At 48.0% G+C, this 19267-nt stretch overlaps 1 protein-coding gene across 1 annotated transcript; it reads right to left on the reverse strand.

Moving 5' to 3' along the window:
- Positions 1-2703: 2703 nt before the first annotated feature.
- On the reverse strand, positions 2704-16006 carry PRR29 (proline rich 29). The gene is made up of 6 exons (XM_038765416.1): positions 15952-16006; positions 13148-13239; positions 12035-12312; positions 11235-11305; positions 5157-5209; positions 2704-2829 (listed from the first exon to the last, which is right to left on the reverse strand). The coding sequence occupies exons 1-6, from the start codon at positions 16004-16006 to the stop codon at positions 2704-2706; spliced, it is 675 nt and encodes a 224-aa protein (XP_038621344.1).
- Between the last annotated feature and the right edge of the window lie 3261 nt (positions 16007-19267).

A 19267-nucleotide genomic window follows, 5' to 3' on the forward strand; every position in this document is an offset into this window, starting at 1 on the left:
GACTTAGAACAGTGCTTGGCACATAGTAAGCACTGTCGTTCCGAAGGGACGGGCGATGGCCTCCGTTGCCCTCAGCCCATCCGCCAAGCTAGCTCTCTTCCTCCCTTCAAGGCCCTACTGAGAGCTCACCTCCTCCAGGAGGCCTTCCCAGACTGACGCCCTTCCTTCCTCTCCCCCTCGTCCGCCTGTCCATCCCTCCATCTTACCTCCTTCCCTTCCCCACAGCACCTGTATATATGTATATATGTTTGTACCTATTTATTACTCTATTTATTTATTTATTTATTTTACTTGTACATATCTATTCTATTTATTTTATTTTGTTGGTATGTTTGGTTTTGTTCTCTGTCTCCCCCTTCTAGACTGTGAGCCCACTGTTGGGTAGGGACTGTCTCTATATGTTGCCAACTTGTACTTCCCAAGCGCTTAGTACAGTTCTCTGCACACAGTAAATGCTCAATAAATAAGATTGATTGATTGATTAATTGATTAATAAATGCCATCATTTGGGCGAGCGCAGTGGCTGTCTCCTCTCAGGGGCTCTGAGGGCAGCCTCACCCAGCAGAAGAAGCTGGCCAAATCCAAGTACGACTTCGTGGCGCGCAACAGCAGCGAGCTTTCCGTCATGAAGGATGACATCCTGGAGGTGACCCCAGACTGAGCCCCCTTTTTCCTCTCCTCCTCCCCATCCCCCCGGCCCTACCTCCTTCCCCTCCCCACTGCACCTGTCTATATGTTTGTACAGATTGATTATTTATTTTACTTCTACATATTTACTATTCTATTTTCTTAATGATGTGCATCTAGCTGTACTTCTATTTGTTCTGATGACTTGACACCCATCTACATATTTTGTTTTATCGTCCAACTCCCCCTTCTGGACCGTGAGCCCGTTGTTGGGTAGGGACCGTCTGTATATTGTACTTCCCAGGCACTTGGTCCAGTGCTTTGCACACAGGAAGCGCTCAATAGATACAATTGAATGAATGAATGAATGAGGGGCTTGGCCGGACCCCGGGACTGAGGCCCTGGATGCCGACCGGGGCTCTGCCTTCACCCCTTTGCCTGCTTGGGGAAGCGACGTGGCTAAGAGAAGCAGCGTGGCTCAGTGGAAAGAGCCCGGGCTTGGGAGTCACAGGTCCTGGGTTCTAATCCCGGCTCCGCCACTTGTCAGCTGTGTGACTTTGAGCAAGTCGCTCCACTCTGTATCCCCCCCAGTGCTTAGAACAGTGCTTGGCACATAGTCAGACGTCATGGGTTCAAATTCCGGCTCGGCCAGTTGTCAGCTGTGTGACTTTGGGCAAGTCACTTCACTTCTCTGGGCCTCAGTTCCCTCATCTGTAGGGTGAGGATTAAGATTGTGAGCCCCACGTGGGACAACCCGATCGCCTTGTATCCCCCCAGCGCTTAGAACAGTGCTTTGCACATAGTAAGCCCTTAACAAATACCATCATTATTATAGTAAGCATTTAAATGCCATCATTATTATTCTCTGGGCCTCAGTTCCCTCATCTGTAAAATGGAGACAAAGACTGTGAGCCCCACATGGTACAACCTGATGACCTTGTAACCTCCCCAGCAGTTAGAACAGTGCTTTGCACATGGTAAGCACTAAACAAATACCATTATTATTATTATAAGGAATATGTTCATTAATTCTGTGTATTGCACTCTCCCTCCTACCTCTCCTTCCTTCCCTCCTTCTACATCCCAGCTCACACACTCCGCTCCTCTGGTGCTAACCTTCTCACTGTTACTCGTTCTCACCTGTCCTGCTGTCGACCCCTGGCCCACATCCTACCTCTGGCCTGGAATGCCCTCCCTCCTCAAATCCACTAAACAATCACATCTCCCCACTTCAGAGTCCTACTGAAGGCTCACCTCCTCCAAGAGGCCTTCCCACACCAAGCCCCCATTTTCCTCAGCTCCCCCTCCCCATCACCCCGACTCGCTCCGTTTGCTCTACCCCCTCTCCCTGCCCCACAGCACTTTTGTATATATTTACATATCTATAATATATCTATAATTCTATTTATTTAAATTGATGCCTGTTTACTTGTTTTGATGTCTGTCTCCCCCCTTCTAGACTGTAAGCCCGTTGTGGGCAGGGATTGTCTCTATTGCTGAATTGTACTTTCCGAGTGCTTAGTACAGTGTTCTGCACACCGTAAGCACTCAATAAATATGATTGAATGAATGAATGTATGAGGAATGAGCATAGATAACAGGGAGAAAGCTGGTTGGAAGTACTGCAGCCAGTAATCAGAAGTTTTTACTTGATGTGGCAATGGATGGGCAACCACTTGAGGTTTTTGAGGAATGGACAGAATGACTTTGTAGAAAAATGATCTTGGCAGCAGAGTGAAATATGGATTGGAGAGAGGAGAGGCTGGAGGCAGGGAAGTCAGCGAGGAGGCTGATGCCAGTAGTCGAGGTGGGCTATGACTCGTGCTTGGACCAGCGTGGAAGAGGTTTGGTTGGAGAGGAAGGGAGCAGAATCTAGAAATGTTGTGAAGGTAAAAATGGCAGGATTTGGTGACTGACTGACTACGTGGGTGGAAGAAGAATACAGGTAAGGCCAAGCTTGCCCAATCTCAGCTCTTCCCACGGCAGTTGTTTGGGTTTCCTGCTGTGGCTCATTCTCCTCCCACGTCCCACCCAGTGGAGCTGGGCTAAGGAGATCATAGCTTTGATGCTAGGAGACTAATGACATTCCAGGACTCCATTGTCCATGATCTTATCTCGCCGCTTGACATTGAGTCTGGCCCCTCGTTGACGCCAGTTGAACTGGTGGAGGTGCCGGATGTGGTGTCTGTGTGGAGTCCAGATCTTTCAGCAGACAACAGAGCACAGGCCTGGGCGTCGCAAGAACCTGAGTTCTAATGCGGCTGTGACACTTGTCTGCTGTGTGACCTTGGGCAAGTTACTTAACTTCTCTGGGCCTCAGTTATCTCATCTGTAAAATGGGGATTGGCACTGCAAACCCCTTGTGGGAAAGGGACTGGGACCAACCTGATTAGCTTGTGTCTACACCCAGTGCCCGGCACATAGTAAGTGCTTAACAAATACCCTTAAAACAAATCAAACACTCCAACTCTGGAGACTTTTAGTGTTGTCTGGAGCCTGATATCACATGCACTCTGTTTGACAGTGGTCCTGAGGATGTGTTGGCCTGCTTGATTTGGTTCTCTACTTACTGAGGAGTAAACAGGCTCTGAGGTGAGAAGAACAGAGCTTCTGAGGTCAACAGGTCAGCTTCTCTCCTGGGCCCCTGAACCAACCATCTGATGGTCTGGGAGAATGTTGCTGAACTGCACTTTCCAAGCGCTTAGTACAGTGCTCTGCACACAGTAGGCGCTCAGTAAATACGATTGAATGAATGAATGAATGAATGCATTCATGATCTCCTGAACCAGCAACCCCTGGGGACAACCATGTCTCCATCAAAAGAAGCAGCATGGCCTAGCGGATAGAGCCTGAGCCGGGGAATCAGAAGGACCTGGATTCTAATCCTGGCTCTTCCACTTTGCTGTGTTACCTTGGGCAAGTTACTTGGCTTCTCTAGGAGAAGTATCGTGGCCTAGTGGATAGATCTAGAGTCTGGGGGTCAGAAGGTCATGGGCTCTAGTCCCAGCTCTGCCACTTGTCTGCTGTGTGATTTTGGGCAAGTCACTTCACTTCTTTGTGTCTCAGTTCCCTCATCTGTAAAATGAGGATTAAGACTGAGCCCTATGTGGGACAGGGACTGTGCCCAGCGCTTAGAACAGTGCCTGCTGCACAGTAAGTACTTAAAAAATACCATAATAATAATAATAATTATTATTATTCTCTGGGCCTCAGTCCTCTCACCTGTAAAATGGGGGTTAAGACTGTGAGCCCCATGTGGGACAGGAACTGTGTCCAACCTGCTTAACTTGAATCTACCCCAGCACTTAGTACAGTGCCTGGCACATAGTAAGGGATTAAAAAATACCATTAAAATCAACCAATGTTATTTGAGTGTTTTCTTTGTGCAGAACACTGTACTAAGCCCTGGGGAGAGTACAGTTTTGAAGCGGCATGGCCAGGCGAGAGTCAGGAATCTGAGTTCTAATCATAATTAATTAATTAGATTAATTAATCACATCTAATCCTGGCTCCGCCACTTGTCTACCTTGGGCAAGACACTTAACTTCTCTGTGTCTCAATTCTCTTATCTGCAAAACTGGGATTCAATTCCTGTCTTCCCTCCTACTTAGTCTGTGAGCTCCATGTGGGACATGATGATTTTGTATCTATCCCAGTGCTCAGTGCAGTGCTTGGTACATAGTAAGTGCTAGTGCTTGGAACAGTGCTTGGCACACAGTAAACGATGCCATCATTATTAAATACCACAATTATTATTATTATTCTTTGGTAGGTATGATCCTCAAGGAACCTACAGTGTAATGGCGGACACTGATAATAAAATATAGGTAAGAGAAGCAACTGAGTGTAAGGATATGTACATAAGTGCTGTGGGGCGAGGAACTAAGTGTTTATGGGGTGGGATTAAGTACATGGGTGAGCCAATAGGGAGGGAAAATGGCCAGCCAATGTCTCAGACGAGAGCAACCCCAGGGGGGCCTACGCCAACCGTCAGCTGGGTGACTTCGGGCAAATCACTTCACTTCTCTGGGCCTCAGTTCCCTCATCTGTAAAATGGGAATTAAGACTGTGAGCCCCGCGTGGGACAACCTGATCACCCTGTAACCTCCCCAGCGCTTAGAACAGTGCTTTGCACATAGTAAGCACTTAATAAATGCCATCGTTATTATTATTATTACTCCAAGAGGCCTTCCCTGACTAGGCCCTCATTTCCTCTTCTCTCACTCCCTTCTGCATCACCCTTGCACTTGGATTTTCACCCTTTATTCACTCTTCCCTCAGCCCCACAACACTTATATACCTATCCATAATTTATTAATTTATATTAATGTCTGTCTTCCCTGTAGACTGTAAGCTTGTTGTGGCAGGGAATATGTCTACCACCTTTGTTGTATTGTATGCTCCCAAGTGTTTAGTACAGAGCTCTGCACACAGAAAGTGTTCAATACGATCAATGGATTGATTGATTGATTGAGGGTCTTGGTTGCCCAGCCTGCCGCTGCCCACAGACCTTCACTTTGGCAGGTCACCTGGGAATCAGTCAACAACACCTGCACAGACTGGCCCCCAGAAGCAGTGTGGTCTAGTGGAAAGAGCCTGGAAACCTAGACCTTGGAATCAGAAGACCTGGGTTCTAATCCCAGCTCCTCCACTTGTCCACTGTTTGGCCTTGGACAAGTCATGTAACTCCTTTGTGCCTCAGTTTCCTCAACGACAAAATGGGGATTAAACTGTGCACCCTATGTGGAATAAGGAATGTGTCCAATCCTATTGTCTTGTATGTAGCCCAGGGCTTAGAGAAGCAGCGTGGCTCAGTGGAAAGGGCCCGGGCTTTGGAGTCAGGGGTCATGGGTTCGAATCCCGGCTCTGCCAATTGTCAGCTGTGGGACTTTGGGCAAGTCACTTAACTTCTCTGGGCCTCAGTTCCCTTATCTGTAAAATGGGGATGAAGACTGTGAGTCCTCAGTGGGACAACCTGATCTCCTTGTAATCTCCCCAGCGCTTAGTACAGTGCTTTGCACATAGTAAGGGCTAAATAAATGCCATCATTATTATTAGTAGTAGTAGTACAGTGCCTGGCACATAATAAGCGCTTAACAAATACCACAATCTTTATTATTATTATTATTTATTATTATTGTTATTATTATTATGTGCTTAAGCATCTTGGCTTAGTGGAAAGATCACGGGCTTGGGAGTCAGAGGCTCCGCCACTTGTCTGCTGTGTGACCTTGGGCAAGTCACCTCACTTCGCCTCAGTCACCTCATCTGTAAAATGGGGATTAAGACTGTGAGCCCCACATGGGACAACCAGATTACCTTGTATCTACACCAGCGCTTAGAACAGTGTTTGGCACGTAGCAAGCGCTTAACAAATGCCATTATTATCATTATTAATAATAATAGTAATAATAATAATAACAAATACCACACACACACAAAAAGGCCATTCAAGGGCTCCCTCTCCTGGCGGCTGCTGTTGCTGCATCCCGGGGAGCGCAAATTAGCCGCGCATGCGCCGATATCCCGTGGTTCAGCTTGGAGCATCAATCAGTGGTGTCTTATGGAGCACTTGCGGCCTGCAGAGCTGAATCACAAATGTCCCAGGCTCCTGGTGGCCGGAGTCCTCTGCTGCTGCTGCTGCTGAGCATCGTCTCTTCCCATTCTCTCAGCCCACTCCTTCCTCCCTCCTCCCTCCTCCTGACTCCCCTTCCCTCGTGGGTGGGGTGGGGCGGGGGGTAGAAAATCAATCAATCAATCAATTGTATTTATTGAGCGCTTACTGCGTGCAGAGCACTGTACTAAGCGCTTGGGAAGTACAAGTTGGCAACATAGACAGTCCCTACCCAACAGTGGGCTCACAGTCTGAAAGGGGGAGACAGAGAACAAAACCAAACATACTAACAAAATAAAATAAATAGAATAGATATGTACAGGCAAAATAAATAAATAAATAAATAGAGTAATAAATAAGTATAAACATATATACATGTGCTGTGGGGAAGGGAAGGAGGTAAGATGGGGGATGGAGAGGGGGACGAGGGGGAGAGGGGGAGGGGTTGGAAAGCGCTTGGAAAGTACAAGTTGGCAACGTATAGAGACAGTCCCTACCCAACAGTGGACTCACAGTCTAAAAGACACTGGACTAAGTGCTTTTTTTATGGCATTTATTAAGCGCTTACTATGTACAAAGCACTGTTCTAAGCGCTGGGGAGGTTACAGAGTGATAAGGTTGTCCCATGGGGCGGCTCACAGTCTTAATCCCCATTTTACAGATGAGGTGACTGAGGCCCAGAGAAGCGAAGGGACTTGCCCAAAGTCACACAGCTGACAATTGGCGGAGCCGGGATTTGAACCCATGACCTCTGACTCCAAAGCCCGTACTCTTTCCATTGAGCCACGCTGCTTGCTTACTATGTGTCAACCACTGTTCTAAGTACTAGGGTCGATACAGGGACTCTCCCGGATAATCTTGCACCTACTTCAGAGTTTAGCGCAATCCTTGGCACATAAACGCTTAGCTAATACCACATTATTTTCTTCTTATTATTACTATTATCATATTCCTGGCTCTCTTGTCTGTTGTGTGACCATGTCTCAGTTACATCATCTGTAAAATGGGGATTGAAACTGTGAGTCCCCCTTGGGACAGGGACTGTGTCCACCTTGATTTGCTTGCATCCATTCCAGCGTTTAGTACAGTGCCAGGCACAAAGTAAGCGCTTAAATACGATCATTATTATTATTATACAAGGTAACCCTGTCGGACACAGTCCTTGTTCCACATGGGGCTCACAGTCTGAGTAGGAGGGAGAACAGGCACTGAATCCCTGTTGTACATATCTTTAAATTATACGTTATAAATTATTTACATTAATGTTGGTCTCCCCCTCTAGACTGTAAACTCATTCTGGGCGGGGAATGCGTCTGCCAACTCTGTTATACTCTCCCAAGCAGCGTGGCTCAATGGAAAGAGTGCGGGCTTTGAAGTCAGAGGTCATGGGTTCAAATCCCGGCTCCGCCAATTGTCAGCTGTGTGACTTTGGACAAGTCACTTCACTTCTCTGGGCCTCAGTTACCTCATCTGTAAAATGGGGATTAAGACTGTAAGCCCCCCCATGGGACAACCTTATCACTCTGTAACCTCCCCAGCGCTTAGAACAGTGCTTTGTACATAGTAAGCGCTTAATAAATGCCATCAAAAAAAGCACTTAGTCCAGTGTTTTGCACAGAGTAAGCGCTCAGGGTGACTTTGTGGAAAGAGCATGGGCTTGGGAGTGAGAGGATTTGGGTTCTAATGCCGGCTCCACCTTGTCTGCTGTGTGACCTTGGGCAAGCCACTTAACTTCTCTGTGCCTCAGTTCCCTCACCTGTAAAATGGGGAGTAAGACTGTGAGCCCCACATGGGACAACCTAATTATCTTGCATCTACCCCAGAGCTTAGAGCAGTGCTTGGCACATAGTAGGTGCTTAACAAATACCCTAATTTAATCATTATTAAATGCCATTGATGAATCAGGCATTCAATTGTATTTTTTGAGCCCGTACTGTGTGCAGAACACTGTACTAAGCGCTTAGGAGAGTACAATATAACAATAAACAGACATTCCCTGTTCACAGTGATCTTACAGACTAGAGGGGAAGGCAGACATTAATATAAATAAATAGATTACAGATATGTACATAAGTGCTGTGGGGTTTGGAGGAGGGTTGAATACAGGGAGCAAGTCAGGTCGACGCAGAAGGGAATGGGAGAAGAGGAAAGGAGGGCCTAGCCAGGGAAGGCTTCGTAGAGGAGATGCCCCTTCAATAAGGCTTTGAAGTGGGGGAGATTCATTGTCGGATATGAAGAGGGAGGGTGTTCCAGGCCAGAGGCAGGACGTGAGACAGAGGTCGGTGGCAAAATAGACAAGATTGAGGTGATGATTTTACAAAGGAGCAAACAGGCACAGAGAAGTTAAGTGACTTGCCCAGATCACAGAGCAGGCGAGTGGTGGAGCCGGGATTATTACCCGGCTCCGCTGGCTCCTAAACTGATGCTTTAATCCACTAGGCCACCCTGTTTTTCCTTCCCTGTACCCTCTCCCTAGATGAGCTCCGCTCCGCAGAGATCCAGGCGGGCGTGGACGTGGAATTGTGCTGCTGCTGCTGCTGCTGGTGGTGTTGATGGAGAGAGGAGAGCATTTCCAATCGACGTGGGCAGGTAACATGTCTGTCAGCTCTGTTGTATTGTGCTCACCCAAGTGGTTAGTACATTCCTATGCACACAGTAAGCAGTCAGTAAATACCACTGATTGATATGGGAGCAATCAGCAGTAATAAGACACATGTTCTCTGTCCTCAAGCTGAGAGACACACAGGAACCCTTTCCAGAGAAATTATTGACACCCTACAAATGCCAACTTATTTTATATACTTTATTCATTCAATCATCATCATCATCAATCGTATTTATTGAGCGCTTACTGTGTGCAGAGCACTATACTAAGCGCTTGGGAAGTACAAGTTGGCAACATATAGAGGCAGTCCCTACCCAATACTGGGCTCACAGTCTAAAAGGGGGAGACAGAGAACAAAACCAAACATACTAACAAAATAAAATAAATAGAATAGATATGTACAAGTAAAATGCATAAATAAATAAATAGAGTAATAAATATGTACAAACATATATACATATATACAGGTGCTGTGGGGAAGGGAAGGAGGTAAGATGGGGGGATGGAGAGGGGGACGAGGGGGAGAGGAAGGAAGGGCTCAGTCTGGGAAGGCCTCCTGGAGGAGGTGAGCTCTCAGTAGGGCCTTGAAGGGAGGAAGAGAGCTAGCTTGGCGGATGGGCAGAGGGAGGGCAGAGGAGCGGAGGTTGCGGGGTGGGCTGTAGAAGGAGAGAAGGGAGGTGAGGTAGGAGGGGGCGAGGTGATGGACAGCCTTGAAGCCCAGGGTGAGGAGTTTCTGCCTGATGCGCAGATTGATTGGTAGCCACTGGAGATTTTTGAGGAATCGTATTTATTGATCGCTTACTGTGTGCAGAGCACTGTACTAAGCACTTGGGAAGTACAAGTTGGCAACATCCTTGGCCTTGTTGAACATATGTGTATGTTTTTATTTCTCTATTTCTCTATCCCTTCAAAGCCCTACTGAGAGCTCACCTCCTCCAGGAGGCCTTCCCAGACTGAGCCCCCTCCTTTCTCTCCCCCTCCTCCCCCTCCCCATCCCCCCGCCTTACCTCCTTCCCCTCCCCACAGCACCTGTATATATGTGTATATGTTTGTACATATTTATTACTCTATTTATTTATTTATTTTACTTGTACATATTTATTCTATTTATTTTATTTTGTTAATATGTTTTCTTTTGTTGTCTGTCTCCCCCCTTCTAGACTGTGAGCCCGCTGTTGCGTAGGGGCCGTCTCTATATGTTGCCAACTTGTACTTCCCAAGCACTTAGTACAGTACTCTGCACACAGTAAGCGCTCAATAAATACGATTGAATGAATGAATGAATGAATCTAATGATGTATTAGCTATTTCATCCTGGGGTATTTGCACGGGCTCTTGTCCCAGCCCTGTTCTTTCCCCCGTTCCCATTCTTTGTGAAGGTTTGGGGTGGCCAGTAGGCCCCAGAAAGAATCTCCTCCATGGTTCCACTGCCGCCTTTCCGGAGTTCCTCACAGTTGCGCCTCAGCTGCGGTGTAGTACTCTGGGATAATAATAACAATAATGATGGCATTTGTTAAGCGCTTACTATGTGCAAAGCACTGTTCTAAGCGCTGGGGAGGTTACAGGGTGATCAGGTTGTCCCACGGGGGGCTCACAGTCTTCATTCCCATTTTACAGATGAGGTAACGGAGGCTTAGAGAAGTTAAGCGGCTTGCCCAAGGTCACACAGCAGACATGTGGCGGAGCCTGGATTAGAACCCGTGATCTCTGACTCCCAAGCCCGTGCTCTTTCCACTGAGCCACGCTGCTTCTCTAAAGAGGGGTAATGGTGAGCGCCCGCCTCCATGGGTCCCCCAGCACCCCCCCCAACCCCCACCCCAGTGTGGTCAGAGGACCCCAGCCTTCCTGCTGAGATGGAGCATGGCTTAGTGGATAGAGCATGGCCCTGGAAGTTCGAAGGTCATGGGTTCTAATCCAGACTCCGCCACATGTCTGCTGTGTGACCTTGGGAGAGTCACTTCACTCCAGTGCTTAGAACAGTGCTTGGCACATAGTAAGCGTTTAACATTTAGCTTCTCGACTGTGAGCCCACAGTTGGGTAGGGACTGTCTCTATATGTTGCCAAGTTGTACTTCCCAAGCGCTTAGTACAGTGCTCTGCACACAGTAAGCGCTCAATGAATACGATTGAATGAATGAATGAACAAATACCATCATTATTATTGTCTGAGCCTCAGTTACCTCATCTGTAAAATGGTGATGAAGATTGTGAGCCCCATGTGGGGCTGGGACTGTGTTCAACCGGAGTACCTTGTATCGACCCCAGTGATTAGAACAGTGCTTGGCACATAGTAAGCGCTTAGCAAGTACCATCATTATTATTCCCGCTAGGGTCCAGGTGGCAGCTGGTGGGGGAAGGGTGGGAAGGGGCAGAAGGTGGGGCACCTACCTGGGTCCGGCGGCACCTCTGCTCCCACGGTCCCGGTAGCACTCGGGGGCGGTGGCGGGGGCACCAGTTTCCTGGGAGGGGGGCATGGGGAGGGGAGGACCGCCCCTTTCCTGGGAGTCGGGGGGAGGCACAGGGAGAGGAGGAGGGGATGCAGTTGGGGAGGGGCCGAGTCATTCCACAGGATAGGGTCAAAGCCGCCCACCCGCATATCATCATCATCATCAATCGTATTTATTGAGCGCTTACTGTGTGCAGAGCACTGTACTAAGCGCTTGGGAAGTACAAGTTGGCAACATCTAGAGACAGTCCCTACCCAACAGTGGGCTCACAGTCTAAAAGGGGGAGACAGAGAACAAAACCAAACATACTAACAAAATAAAATAAATAGAATAGATATGGACAAGTAAAATAAATAAATAAATAGAGTAATAAATATGTACAAACATATATCCATATATACAGGTGATGTGGGGAAGGGAAGGAGGAAAGATGGGGGGATGGAGAGGGGGACGAGGGGGAGAGGAAGGAAGGGGCTCAGTATGGAACAGAACAGAACACTGAGTGCATCTTGGGCAAGGGTCGTGTCTAGTTTGTTGTTGTACTCTCCCAAGCGCTTAGTATAGTGCTTTGCACACAGTAAGTGTTCAATAAATAGGATTGAATGAATGAGTGAATGAATGACAGACAGAACTGACCTTCCCCTCTGCCCCCTCCTCTCCAACCCAGACAGGACGGTCTGGACCTCTGCCCCCTCCCATAACAGGGTGGCCCTCCCCTTCCCTAGGCCATCCCGCACTCACGAGTTGGGGCTCCTGGTGGGGATGGGGAGAGGGGAGTCCGGCGGGAGATGTCGGATCGCGGGGGTCTTCGGTGGCCCAGGCCAGAGGTGGCCCATCCAGAGGGGCAAGGGGGTGGGGACCAGCCAGGGATAAGCCAGGTACAGGTGGTGGAATACCAGAGCCCCCCTTTCTGCATCCTCTTCTTCTTCTTCTTCCTCCTCCTCCTCCTCCTCCTCCCATTCCATCTCATCCTCCTTCTCCTCCTCCGGAGTCCTCTCAGGCAGGACCAGAGAGCTGACCTGGGGTGAGGAGAAGGGAGGTGAGTTTCAGGCCATGGTTGGCGGCGGTGGTCCTTGCTAATAATGATGGTATTTGTTAAGCACTTTCTATGTGCCAGGCACTGTACTAAGTGCTGGGGTGGTTACAAGCAACTCAGGTTGGACACAGTCCTGTCCCATGTGGGGCTCACAGTTTCAATCCTCATTTTACAGATGAGGTATTATTATTATTATTAGCGTTATGTCATTTGTTAAGCACTTACTACGTGCCAGGCACTCTACTAAGCACAGGGGTGGATACAAGCAACTCAGCTTGGAGAAAGTCCATGTCCCACATAATAGTAATAATAGTGATGGCATTTGTTAAGCACTTAGTATGTGCAAAGCACTGTTCTAAGCGCTGGGGGGATACAAGGTGATCATGTTGTCCCACGTGGGGCTCACGGTCTTAATCCCCATTTTACAGATGAGGTAACTGAGGCTCGGAGAAGTTAAGTGACTTGCCCAAGGTTACCCAACAGACATGTAGGGGAGCCAGGATTAGCACCCATGACCTCTGACTCCCAAGCCCGTGCTCTTTCCATTGAGCCACGCTGCTTCTCACGGTCTTAATGCGCATTTTACAGATGAGGCAATTGAGATACAGGGAAGTGAAGTGACACTTGCCCAAGGCCACACAGCAGACAAATGGCAGAACCAGGATTAGAACCCATGATCTTCTGACTCTCAGGCCCGGGCTGTATCCATCATGCCATGCTGCTTCTCCCTCAGGACTGGAGGTGAAGGGGATATGCACATCCGTGGGGTGGGGGCTGGGCATGGAAGGATCCGGGGTAGAGGGGCAGGGAGGTCCCACCTGGCAGGGGTAGGGGGTTGGAGGGCTCAGGGCCCACGCCGTGAACACCTGGTTCGCCTGCATGTTGAGCGTAGCCATCAGCTCCAGGAGACCTTGCCGGGGAGAATAATAATAATAATAATTCATTCAATCGCATTTATTAAGTGCTTACTGTGTGCAGAGCACTGTACTAAGCGCTTGGGAAGTACAAGATGGCAACATATAGAGATGGTCCCTACCCAACAGTGGGCTCACAGTCTAGAAGACTGTGGGCAAGGAACATATTTACCAACTCTGTTGTAGTATACTCTCCCAAGGGTTCAATATAGTACTCTGCAAACAGTAAGCGCTCAATAAATGTCACTGATTGATTGAGCGAGTTTTAGGTGGGTTCCTGAGTCTCTTTCACCTGGAATGCCCCAGTTTGCCATGGCTGGGACGGCTTGCTTGTATCATCATCATCATCATCAATCGTATTTATTGAGAGCTTACTATGTGAAGAGCACTGTACTAAGCGCTTGGGAAGTACAAATTGGCAAGATATAGAGACAGTCCCTACCCAACATTGGGCTCACAGTCTAAATGGCATTTATTAAGCGCTTACTATGTGCAAAGCACTGTTCTAAGCACTGGGGGGATACAAGGTGATCAGGTTGTCCCACAGGGGGCTCACAGTCAACCCCCATTTTACAGATGAGGTAACTGAGGCCCAGAGAAGTTAAGTGACTTGCCCAAGGTCACACAGCTGACAACTGGCGGAGAAGAACACCTGAAGGCTCCACTCTCCACTCTCCACTCTCAGGCCCGCCCATCGCAGTCGCATCTCCCCACCGCCCCGCTCTCTCTCTCTCCTTCCCTCCTCTTTTCAGCGTCCCTCTTCCCTTCCTAATAATAATAATAATAACTGTGGTATTTGTTAAGCGCTTACTGTGTGCCAGGCACTGTACCAAGTGCTGGGGTGGATTCAAGCAAATCAGGTTGGACACAGTCTCCGTCTCCCATGGGCCTTCCAATCTCAATCCCCATTCTACAGATGAGGGAACTGAGGCACAGAGAAGTGAAGTGATTTACCCAAGGTCACACAGCAGACAAGTGGCAGAGCCGGGATTAGAACTCATGACCCTCTGACTCCCAGCCTGTGCTCTATCCACTACGCCAGGCTGCTCCTAATTCTAACCTTCCTCTCTCTTCCTCCCCATTCTTTTGTCTCTCCTCAGTGCCCTCCACCGGGAACCATCCTGCCCTAGGAGGGCAGAGAGCTTGGGGGGCTGCCTGGGGGACTCTGACCTTACAGTGGAGGGGGCGGTGGGCTGGAGGGATCAGAACTCATGGTAGGAGGCGACCTGAGGGGCTCAGACCCCACAGCGGGGAGGGCAACCGGCTGGGCTGGGGTGATTGTGGATTCCAATCCCAGCTCCACCACTTGTCCACTTGCTGCTGCTGTCTCTTTCCATTCTCTCAGCCCGCTCCTCACTCCTTCCTCCTGACTCCCCTTCTCTTGGGGTGGGGTAGCGGGGGTAGAAAAGGGGTCAGACACCCCCCCGACACAGATTTTTTTAAATCGTACTTGTTAGAATAATAATGGCATTTATTAAGCGCTTACTATGTGCAAAGCACTGTTCTAAGCACTGGGGAGGTTACAAGGTGATCAAGTTGTCCCATGGGGGGCTCGCAGTCTTAATCCCTATTTTACAGATGAGGTAACTGAGGCCCAGAGAAGTTAAGTGACTTGCCCAAAGTCACACAGCTGACAATCGGTGGAGCCGGGATTTAAACCCCTGACCTCTGACTCCAAAGCCCGGGCTCTTTCCGCTGAACCATGCGCTTACTATGTGTCAACCACTGTTCTAAGCGCTAGGGTAGATACAGGGACTTTCCCTGATTATCTTGCACATACCTCAGAGTTTAGCGCAATAAACTCTCAACAAATACCACATTTCTTCTTCTTCTTCTTCTTCTTCTTCTTATTATTATCATATTCCCGGCTCTCTTATCTGCTGTGTGACCATGGGAAAGTCACTTCACTTCTCTGTGCCTCAGTTACCTCATCTGTAAAGTGGGAATGAGACTGTAAGCCCCATGTGGGACAGGAACTGTGTCCAACCCAATTTGCTTGTATTCATTCATTCATTCATTCAATCGTATTTATTGAGCACTTACTGTGTGCAGAGCACTGTACTAAGCTCTTGGGAAGTACAACTTTGCAACATATAGAGACGGTCCCTACTCAACAGCGGGCTCACAGTCTAGAATCCACCCCAGCGCTTAGTTCAGTGCCTGGCACACAGTAAGCACTTAACAAATGCCACAAATATAATTATTATTAACCCATGGAGAGTAACCTGAGGGGCTTAGACCCCAGGGGGAGGGGGAGCTTGATGCCAGAGAGGCAGTGAGGGTCAGCTGTGGGGTATCCTGGGCTATTGCGTGGCTCAGTGGAAAGAGCCCGGGCTTTGGAATCAGAGGTCATGGGTTCCAATTCCGGCTCCGCCACTTGTCAGCTGTGTGACTTTGGGCAAGTCACTTAACTTCTCTGGGCTTCAGTTCCCTCATCTGGAAAATGGGGATTAAGTCTGTGAGTCTCACATGGGACAACTTGATTACCTAGTACTGTCTCTATGTGTTGCCAGCTTGTACTTCCCAAGAGCTTAGTACAGTGCTCTGCACACAGTAAGCACTCAATAAATATGATTGATTGATTGATTGATAGTATGTACCCCAGTGCTTAGAACAGTGCTTTGCACATAGTAAGTGCTTAATAAATGCCATTATTATTATTATTGTTATTATTATTATTATTATTGCCCCTCCTGTCCCTGGCTCACCTTCCTTGAGGGGTCGTGACCCAGTGTCAGCTCCAGCTGTGGGCAGAGTCTGCATGGCGTCCCTGGAGAGTGAGAGAAGGGAGTAGGGCTGGGGTGGGGGTGGAAGGGCTAGTAACTTCATCCGTCAATGCTCTGCCTGGCCCCGGACCGCCCCTCCTCCCCCTCAATCAATCAATCAATCAATGGCAGATTAAACCCTTTTGCTCATTTCCCACTCCCTTCTGCATCACCCTGACTTGCTTCCTTTGCTCTTTTCCCCCTCCCACCACTCCCAGCCCCACAGCACTGATGTTCATATCTGTAATTTTATAATAATAATAATAATGTTGGTATTTGTTAAGCGCTTACTATGTACCAAGCACTGTTCTAAGCGCTGGGGTAGATACAAGGTCATCAGGTTGTCCCACGTGGGGCTCACAGTCTTCATCCCCATTTGACAGATGAGGGAACTGGGGCACAGAGAAGTGAAGTGACTTGCCCAAAGTCACCCAGCTGACAAGTGGCGGAGCTGGGATTTGAACCCACAACCTCTGACTCCAAAGCCCGGGCTCTTTCCACTGAGCCATGCTGCTTTGTACTGATGTCTGTTTATTTGTATTGATGTCTGTTTCTTCCACCCCACCCACCGCCCCCCAGACTATGAGCTCATTGTGGGCAGAGATTGTCACTGTTTATTGTTGCATTGCACTTTCCCAAGCGCTTAGTACAGTGCTCTGCACACAGTTAGCGCTTAATAAATACGACTGAATAAAAAAATGGCATAGTGGAAAGAGAATGGGCCTGGGAACCAGGAGATCGAGGTTCTAATCCCGGTTCTGCCACTTGCCTGCTCTGTGACCTTAGACAAGTCACTTCACAGCAGTGAAGTGGGCCTCAGTTCCTTCATCTGTGAAATGGGGATTGAAACTGTGAGCCTCAGAGGGGACAGGGACTGTGTCCAACCTGATTTACTTGTATCCACCCCAGCCCTTAGTTCAGTGCCTGACACATAATAAGCACTTAACAAATACCATAATAATTATTATTATTACTATTAGAGGGGGAGACAGACTTTAAGATAAATAAATTACAGATATAGACTGTGAGCCCATTGTTGGGTAGGGGCTGTCTCTATATGTTGCCGATTTGTACTTCCCAAGCGTGTAGTACAGTGTTCTGCACACAGTAAGCGCTCAATAAATACGATTGAATGAATTAATGAATGAATGAATATAGACATAAGTGCTCCAGGGCTGAGGGAGGAGTGACTATCAAGTGCTTAAAGGATACAGATCCATGTCCATAGATGATACCCAGAAGGGAGTGGGAACCAGGGAAAAGATGGTTTAGTAGGGGAAGGCCTCTAGGAGGAGATAATAATAATAATGATGGCATTTATTAAGCGCTTACTATGTGCAAAGCACTATTCTAAGCGCTGGGGAAGTTACAAGGTGATCAGGCTGTCCCACATGGGGCTCACAGTCCTAATCCCCATTTTACAGATGAGGGAACTGAAGCACAGGGAAGTTAAGTGACTTGCCCAAAGTCACACAGCTGACAAGTGGCAGAGCCAGGGCCTGGGCTCTTTCCACTGAGCCACACTGCTTCTCCTAATTAAGGAGATGTGACTTTAATTAGGCTTTGAAGATCGAGAGAGTGGTGATCTGGAATATATGGAGTAAAAGGGAGTTCCAGGCTAGGAGAGGACGTGGGAAAGGGGTTGGTGGTATGACAGATGAGATCAGAGCACAGTAAACTGGCTCTAAAGGAGCCCAGTGTGTGGGCTGGGCTGCAGTAGGAGATCAGTGAGATAAAAGAAGGGGAAAGCTGATTGAGTGCTTTAAAACCAAAGGTAAGGAGTTTCTGTTTGATGTGGAGGTGGATGGAGAACCACTGGAGGTTCTTGAGGAGTGGAGAAACATGGATCGAACATTTATGTAGAAAAATGATCCAGGCACCAGAGTGAAGTATGGACCGGCTTACCTCCTTCCCTTCCCCACAGCACCTGTATATATGCATATGTGTTTGTATGGATTTATTACCCCATTTATTTATTTATCTTACTTGTACATATCTATTCTATTTATTTTATTTTGTTAATATGTTTGGTTTTGTTCTCTGTCTCCCCCTTTTAGACTGTGAGCCCACTGTTGGGTAGGGACTGTCTCTATATGTTGCCAACTTGTACTTCCCAAGCGCTTAGTACAGTGCTCTGCACACAGTAAGCGCTCAATAAATACGATTGATTGAGTGCTTCCCCCCCGCCTTACCTCCTTCCCTTCCTCACAGCACCTGTATATATGTATATATGTTTGTACGGATTTATTACTCCATTTATTCATTTATCTTACTTGTACATATCTATTCTATTTATTTTATTTTGTTAGTATGTTTGGTTTTGTTCTCTGTCTCCCCCTTCTAGACTGTGAGCCCACTGTAGGGAAGGGACCGTCACTATATGTTGCCAACTTGTATTTCCCAAGCGCTTAGTACAGTGCTCTGCACACAGTAAGCGCTCAATAAATATGATTGATTGATTGATTGATTGAATGGATTAGGGATAGACACGAAGCAGGGAGGTCAGCAAGAGGGCTGATTTAGGAATCAAGGCAGGATAGTCTAAGTGCCCAGATCAGCATAGTGGCTATTTGGATGGAGAGGACAGGGCGGATTTTAGCGGTGCTGCGTAGGTTGAACCGACAGGATTTGGTGACACTTAATATTTGGACTGAATGAGAGAGATGAATGTGTGGCCTACTGGAAAGAGAATGGGCCTGAGAGTCAGAGGACCTGGGTTCTAATACCGCTCTTCCAATTGCTTGTTGTGTGACCTTGGCCAAGTCACTTCGCTTCTCTGTGCCTCAGTTTCTTCAATTGTAAAATGGGGATTGAATATCTGTCCTCATTCCTACTTAGACTTTGATACCCATGTGGGACAGGGACTGTGTCTGACCTAATTAACTTATACCTACTCCAGGATTTAGAGCTATGTTCAACACATAGTAAGCACTTAGCAGATAGCATTAAAAAAAAAATGGTGAGTTGAGGACAATGCCAAGGATATGTCCCCTAAGTCTGGCCTCCCCAATTCCACCACGCCCAGCCCCATCCCACCCCTTCACCCCCGACCCCCATCTCGCTCCTTCCACCTCTCACTGCTCTGCCTCGTCCTCTCCGCCCCTAAGCCCCGCCCCTGTTGTCCGGGCTTCGTGGCTAACACAGTTCATTCATTCATTCATTCATTCAATCGTATTTATTGAGGGCTTACTCGTTAATCGTATTTATCATTAATCATTAATCGTATTTATTATTATCGTGGGCAAAGCACTTTATTAAG

The sequence above is a fragment of the Tachyglossus aculeatus genome, chromosome 2 (assembly GCF_015852505.1).
Source record: "Tachyglossus aculeatus isolate mTacAcu1 chromosome 2, mTacAcu1.pri, whole genome shotgun sequence".
In the NCBI taxonomy this organism is placed as follows: domain Eukaryota; kingdom Metazoa; phylum Chordata; class Mammalia; order Monotremata; family Tachyglossidae; genus Tachyglossus; species Tachyglossus aculeatus.